Source organism: Austrofundulus limnaeus, unplaced genomic scaffold, assembly GCF_001266775.1.
Source record: "Austrofundulus limnaeus strain Quisiro unplaced genomic scaffold, Austrofundulus_limnaeus-1.0 Scaffold43, whole genome shotgun sequence".
Taxonomy (NCBI): domain Eukaryota; kingdom Metazoa; phylum Chordata; class Actinopteri; order Cyprinodontiformes; family Rivulidae; genus Austrofundulus; species Austrofundulus limnaeus.
In genome coordinates this window covers 1,336,094-1,344,025 of record NW_013952445.1, presented here as the reverse complement: position 1 = coordinate 1,344,025, position 7,932 = coordinate 1,336,094, and the positions used below count along the sequence as shown (strand labels likewise).

The 7,932-nt window shown below is 38.5% G+C and overlaps 1 protein-coding gene across 2 annotated transcripts in view; it reads left to right on the top strand.

Moving 5' to 3' along the window:
• Nucleotides 1–7,932, top strand: part of LOC106516982 (potassium voltage-gated channel subfamily H member 4) — a 43,394-nt gene that overhangs the window by 5,701 nt on the left and 29,761 nt on the right. For both annotated transcript variants that reach the window (XM_014007625.1, XM_014007624.1), the window contains exons 2-3: nt 6,351–6,584; nt 7,743–7,874. In XM_014007625.1, coding sequence (XP_013863079.1) covers nt 6,351–6,584; nt 7,743–7,874 — 366 coding nt within the window. The remainder of the gene's footprint in view (nt 1–6,350; nt 6,585–7,742; nt 7,875–7,932) is intronic.

Here is a 7,932-nt window from a genome sequence, read left to right as displayed (position 1 = left end):
CAATGCAAGAGTTTGCAGTGACCACTTTCTATAAGGATCGTTTCATTTAAATAATATTTTCAAATATTTTCCTGGATAGTTATTAGAATTTGGGTTTACAGAAGTTAAATAAATTACTTACAAGTAAGCACATAGAAATAACAGGGGTTAGCTCGTTGTTAGCATTAGTGACAGCCTAGTTATCATAGGCTAATTACTTAAAATAGCACATCACTACTCACCCGGGCAGAAACAGGTCGACAGCCATTTAAAGCTTCTTTCGATCCTAAATGTTTGACCCAACCTGAAACAAAATAATTGTAGGTTTCGGGGCTTTTGACAGCTTTCATCTGGCTCGTCGTACAATACGAGGTCTGCAGCAACAGGAAGTAGTTTATGTCGATCGCCTCAACATCGGGTAAATCCTCCAGATTATATAACAAGTCTTTTTTATTATGACAATATGAATATATCCTAAATGTATGATATTTTTTCACGATATCTCATCTGTGCCAGCCCATTTAGCACATTAGCATACTTGCTGTGATCAATTTCACTGTATTTTGTACCAGAGCAAATCACTTCCTGCCCCCCATCTGACATTAGCGTGTTATCCAGCTCACATGACTGCAGCCCAGCAATAGTGTAAAATAACAGATTTTCATAATTTAGCTAATTTTCTGGGAGTAAAATCCAAGTAAAAAAAACTCCACTAACACTTCATTATTGTTTAACTCATTGTTCTATTTGGCTCATTTGTACTAAATGTTAAATTTAAATGTTGTGTTTAAATGTTAAATTTTAAATCCAAATGTTTAAATCTAAATACTAAAGTTAAATCTTAAATGTCGTGGTTAAATGTTGGGCTTCACATTTAAGTATTTTGGAMATGGTGCTCGGCTCTTGTTATGATGTCATCATCCTGAAACAAAAGCAACCGCTAACGCTGCCAACTGTTTATAAGGTATTAAACAAGCAGTTTTGATCGGTGTCTGAGCTTCACTTCAAACTGCCGGACCACCACCCACATTGTTTTCATTGAACACATTTTAAATTTAAAATTTAAATGCCATTTTCAGCAGTGTTGGCAGCATTTTAACATTTAGTCACAACATTTAGGATTTTTTTAAACATTTTATTTTACACTTTAGCTTTTAGCTGTGGTTAGTTTTTAGCTTTGGATATGCTAATTTAGCATTCATTTAGCTAAGCTTAGCTTGTGTGGAACTAATAAATGATTATCTTAGTTGTACTTTAACTCATTTTAGATTTTAGTTAGTTTTAATTTCTGTTCTGCTTCTTTAAAAACTCAGTTTCAGCTTCTAAACAAATATCATTAAAGTCATTTAATGTTCAACACTCAGACTGGATTGTTGCAGAAAGTGCACATTTTTCTGGTTTTGATTGTCATTTGTGCCACAAGATGATGACAAATCTTGTACTGGACCTTTTAAAAACCATAATATTATTCTTACTTGAGTTGTTAGACTTTATTTGAAATAATTTCAAAATCATTACAAAATACTTAAATCTGAATATTTTCTTGGATCATCTCCAATGAGCACGAAGCAAGAGCACTTTTTTGAAAGCACTGCCTGAAAGAGTTATTTCTGAAGACACTTGTGCCTTTTCAGTGTTTTCATTTTCTGCAGGCTTTCATTAAGGAGTGAAAGTGTTGTTTTTAGTTTGTTACACTGGGTGAGGGTTCCTCAGGTTTATAACTGTCGACTGGACAATGTTTGACCTTAAAAGAAAAGCAGTTTGAATTTGATTTTAATTGAATGCTTCCTGGAGTGAGAAAATTGCACAAATGAATCATATCACACACCCCTCCGATGTTCCAAATCCACCTTTCAGTGTAGTCGACACACCAGCCTGCGTCACCATTATTGCATGACATACATTGTTACAGTATTTGTCCCAAAGCAACGCCAGCATTTATGCTTTTGCAAAGAAACCATGTGCATTCGAGTGTCTGCCCTCTAAGGCTTTGTGTTTGTCATGTCATACGATCTGTGTTTGTTGTCTTTTATTTTGTGAAGGGTGTTTTTTAATGGTTAAAGGTCAGGATGCTGTTGATTTTCAACACAGCTGATCAGTAGGCCACCTAGTTATTGTTTTCTAGGGTAAAAACTACAGTKCCCAGTTTTCATGCCAACCCCCCTCTCCACTCATGCCCTCCCMTCAATTCCTTCACATGACCCACCTGGCAGCGTTTTTATATTGACAGCAGCTCTCACGCTGTGGGGCAGCGTGAGCACTCTGCAGCTGCAGGCAAAGATAAGAAGCAAGTTTATTTTTTCCCTTCTAAACTCTTCTGTTAAGAGGCAACCAAAGAAAGAGTCRGAGAGTTTGTGACTCCACTCCTTCATGTTTCTCTGAGGCCAGTTAAGTTTCTCAGATTGCCTGTTTCATATATTTTAAACGTACCAACCCCCTCGGATGATACTTCAGAAATCGTAAGGTTGAGTCCCCAGGTGTGTTCTGTTTTTTTTTTCTTCTTTTTTTCAGTAAGAGGCTAAAATAAATCTTCTTTTAATGTGCAGGTCTCCACCTTGCATTACAGCTCTACCTCCACCGGTGTGTGAATTTAGGTGTGAGTAGGTGTGAGGTTTACTGAAGCACTTTGCAGTATTTTTCATAAAGTTTGTGCGTGGCTGCAGTGTTCAGTTTTTACAGATTCAAATCCAATCCTGACACTTTTAATACAAAAAAGCTCCATGCTACTCTAGAAAATTGTGTTTTATTAACATCAGAACCCAAATACTGAAAAGCTGGGAYGTTGTGTAAAACGCAAATAAAAACAGATTGCAGCGGTTTACAAATTTCATGGACAAATTTAACTAAATTGCTCAGGGGGCCACAGCTAACGCCAACAGTTCAGGGGCCAGACATCTGAGTGGTGTTGGGGTTGCCTAATGTTAGGAAACTCTGCAAAAAAACACGAGTATTGTTCTTTTTTACYCTTTAAATTAGTTTATTTTGGTGCATTTACCCATAAAAAACCTTAATTGATCTAAAATCTATTTTTAAATTAAATTAGACAARAAWACAWTTTTTTAAAGAASTCATTGGCAGGCCAGACTGAAGTCACTCATGGGCTAGGTGTGGCCCATGAATGCCAGTTGAATAGCCCTGTCATTAGACACGTTTTATTGGAATATATTTAACGGATCAAATGTTTAAACTCAGAAATGATACCAGTTTTGTAAAATGTAAGGTAATTAGATTAGATGACACTAACTACAACCACTCTGATGGTATGGGGGTGCATAAGTGTTTCTAGCATGAGCAGCTTATATATATGAAAAGGCAGCRTCAATGCAGAGAAGGTTACCCAAAGATTTTATAACAACATCTGATGATTCTTTTATTTACATTTTACACAAAATCTCTGATGTGCACTTCTTTTGTCAATACCTTTTCGCCCGTGACCTTTCTCCAAGTCTTTAAGCCTCATTTTGCTCTCGATGATCTGACCCAATAAGTAATTACAYGCTGCTTGGTGGTAATTAGCTGCTGGCCAAGCTTCAGGGGCTTCGTCTCCGTTATACACAGAGGAACTTGTTTCGCACTGACACCGACCCAGGCTGCGTGTTGTCAGCAGCAGTAGCAGCGCGTACAGCATCATCATGTCAGATTACAGTTGTTGCGAGTCAGCACAGATGTGTAATTAAGGAAGCTACAGCAGCTGAGCGGACACTCAAAGCAATATTCCTGAGAGGATTAGAGCCTATAAGGATGGAGGCATTGTCGCAGTGAACACGCTGCTCATAAAGTGGTTTGTGTGGGGACGTGATTGGTTTTTTACACAGTTAGAGGAGTGAAAATAAACATGACGCTGCAGAGTCTAAAGAAAATGTGAGAAAAAGATAAATCAGAATTTTACGTTATTGCTTTCTAGGTTGCTCTGTGGGATTTAATTTAATGTTGATGCAAAAATCAGGAATGTAAAACTAACTTTTTATGGGCATGTTTATCTGGAGCGATTGCAAGGAAACTTTGCAGTCAACCACATCCAAGATGGCCGCCACAGCCAGCTGAACTTAGTAAATGCTGAAATGTCTAAAATAATTCAATGTCACAGCTATTGAGCACAAGTTTTATGTGCTGGTAGCTGAGAGTCACTCCCAACACATTCTCTGAGTGTTATTWTGTCTCACAAGACTTCATGTTGTTGCATGAGATTGTGCATAACATCATTTTACAAGGGTCATCATAAAGCAACAAAAACAGTTTTTTTGGAGTTCCACTTGAGCTACAGAAATGCAATGACCAGAATGAATGAGGTTATTACCTGTGATATTTAGAAATTTTGTCATATCACATTGCAATTCATWTATTTACTAAATCTGCCCCTAAATGATGAATATTCATTCGTTTTTAATAAATGTTTATGAATTTAAAGGAGACATGTCATGCTTTTAAATCMTTTTTCACATTTAAATCATTCAGTTGGGGTCTATATACAGTAGAACTGCAATTCTTTGGTCTGAATTCCTTCTTATTGTAACTCCACAAACCCCTCATTTACCCCACACAGCACTTGGAGAAAATTTATCTTTAAATTTTCGGCATGCTCAGAGACTCCACGTACACAACAAAATGCATTTAGCAGCTGAAAAGGTGGATGTTGCATATGCCCCATTTAGAAATCTTTGTTTCAATAAAAGTGGTCAAAACTACAAGAWTTATCCTAATCTGTAGTGTAAAACCTCCAGCTTTGTGTGCTTCCAAACACAGCACAAAAGTTTACTTCTTTCCTGGCTCTTTGATTATAAAAGTGATTTATGACTACACCTGCTGTCGACCTGTTTAAAGGAGCAGTTTAACTTGCTGAGTAGAGATGTACCTATTCTTGGGTAAATATTACATAAACCAGAGATGAATGCAAGCTCCTCTTCAGCACTTGTTGGCTCGGTGGTGTCAGGAATTTATAGAACATAAAAAGAGGCCATTTTTTTCCCTCCTTTAACACGAGCCTACATCTCATTCAGCCATTGTTTCTGGGTTGATTTGTACCCTAAAGATATATGAGGACAAAGCTGGAGCGCTTTATGTGCAAGGTCGTGACTTTTCTTACAAAACAAGCTTCATAAAATTTCTGTTCTTGAGCCTTATATTTAAAAAAAAAAGCTACAGAACAGAAATGCAGTCTGTTCTCGTTGAAGTCTGGGGAATTGAAAAGCCGCAGCATAAGCATAAAACCTTCCCCCTGCCCGCTGATGGATCCGACTAATGCCTGTCTCTTTTTATATTTCCACAGTGACAGTTTAGTTGCCGCTCACTGCACACTCAAGAAAGGTTGTCACAGCTCATGAAAAACATCCCCTATGGACTGCTTTCTCCTCAGCCCGGCCAATTACAGAGCTGCATGTTGGAACGCGCAGCAGCAGCTGGTTAAAACACTTTTTTTTATTTGGTCTCAATGGAGTCAGGATCATTCAGAGTAATCAGTCCGTCTTGGCATTCAGAAAATCTGCTCTTACAGTCTCAGTTGYAACATTTTCCAAAACAGTAAAATATACAGGGCCACCAACATATGAAAAGAGTTCACATTTTAAATTAAAATGCACAGTGAGATCACACTCAGAGGAAATTATGCAAAAAATACAAATTATTACCTGCCACCTCTCATGTTAGCTTTATCATCTTATGTTATGAAATGTTATAAAATATTTTAGTCAAACCTTAAAATCAACATTATCTAGTGTGACATTCTAAGACGTCACACTCAGAGGATGTGTTAAGGACGACTCTTAGCTCCTACCACTCCTCTCTACAGAACTGACTGTTACAGCCATTTTGACTAATGTTAGTTAGCTTTGGTATTCATTTTGAATTGATCTGACTCCAAAGGTTAACCATTTGTAGATGTAAATCCAACGATTATTTTATGAGAGTTTATTTTAAATCTGTCAAGGGGTGTATGAAATGTTTTGCTAACAGGCAAACGAGGTAATGCTGAAATATCTTGCACAAACAGTGCCATCTTCCAAAATACTTGTTTTAAACTTTTTGCACCTATAGTTCTGATAGACCGATGGACATATGTTTATCTCAGATTCTAACGATCGGCTAGATGATTGTATRAAAGGATCCAAACCAACGTGCTGCAGCCTGGAGCGACTGGGATGAGATCCCAGAACAAAGGACTGGTGCTGTGCATCAGACACGGTTCGGTGATGAAAACCGTCCCCATTTCTGGAGGCAAGGCTGTAGAAGAAAATAAAAAAGCCAAAACAAACGAGGTTTTAAAGTGAAAYTATCAGCAATTGGAGCAGATTATTCATCTGCACCACATGTTGGCTTGACGTGATCAAACCCTCAACCGGTAACGTTTCCTCATCTTTCTYCTGTCCGTTTCACAGACAGTAACTTCCTGCTGGGTAACGCCCAGGGCCACCGTGGCTACCCCATTGTTTACTGCTCCGACGGCTTCTGCGAGCTGACCGGCTTCACCCGGACCGAGGTGATGCAAAAGAACTGCACCTGCCACTTCCTCTACGGGGACGACACCAACGAGCACGTGGCCCAGCAGATAGAGAAGGCTCTGGAGGGCCGAGAGGAGTACCAGGCTGAGGTCCACTTTTACAAAAAGAACGGTGGGTGCATGGAAAGAGAATGAAGAGCCACAACTACAAAAAAAGTTGAGGTGTAAAATGCAATAGTATTAATATWGTAATTGGGTCATAATTATTCATTTTTTAGAAGGAAAAAAGGAATTAGCTTTTAGGCAATGTGACAACAATGACAACCATGTTTTCTWACATTTATTTCCACAACTGATGATGCTTTTTTTATATCCAGGACAAAGCCTGTACTTACTGTCTTAAATTGAACTCCTTACTGACGGTCTTGCTAATCCTTCTGGAAGTCTTGAGCTGAAACGTGTTGTCATGCCTGAGAGAAGAGCATACAGCCGTGTTTAAGCCATGATGACTGACACACAGGATTATGTTCCTTCAAACAGAGACTCAAACCTGCAGCCCCCAAGTGTGTTAACCACCGAATCTGAAGTGCAGCCAAATGCATTTACTTCAAAGGGTTTCTGACGTTGCACTAAGTAACAGAAAGGTGACGTCAATATGACAGCAATAAGCGTTCCAAATGAGTAAAATCATGACAATAAAATAAAACATTTTAAAGATGAGAGGTTCTGAATAAGCAGATGTTCACGATATGTCATACAAAAAAATGCATGTCCACAGAAAAATAATGCTTCCTGTGCAAAAACATCATCATCTTTTGTATTCCCTTCTACCTTACCCTCTCTTTGCTCAACGCCCACAAACACCAGGGACACTACGGATGTATTATATCTGTTATGTGGCCAGGCACCATTTTTCACTAATGAGCAAACTGAATCTTTAGTGACTTGTTAGACCTAACTCACTGGTTTGCTCCTGCACAACTGTCTGGTAAAATGATCCATTTCTACTGTTAGTGCCATTTTTAGAGCGGCTAAAAATGGCTCCTTTAAACAATCCATGCTTTAAATGTGAGGGCGAGCTGGCATGAAGTGTGAAATTATAGGTCTTGTCATGAAAAACCGAAGTGACGATTAACCGAGGCGAGGATAGAGGGGTGACACGAGGTGGCTCAGGCCCTAATGAGAACCTAATGGGCTCCTTAATGTCATTATACACATTTTTATTTTTTTTACCTCAGACACTGAGCTACTATTTTGGACAGCTTGTTCAAATRTTTTCTTCTTTTGAATAAGGAGATRTGAACACTGACRTTTTCTGAATTTGCTGCAGGTGTGGCCTTCTGGTGTTTCTTGGACATTGTGCCCATAAAAAATGAAAAGGGGGAGATGGTTCTTTTCCTTTTCTCATTCAAGGACATCACTGACACCTATGGAAGAGGACATCACAGCAGCAAGAGGGAAGGTAAGCTTTAATGACTATAATTACAGCTCTAATTATGAAGAAGTTAGGCTCTTGTTGT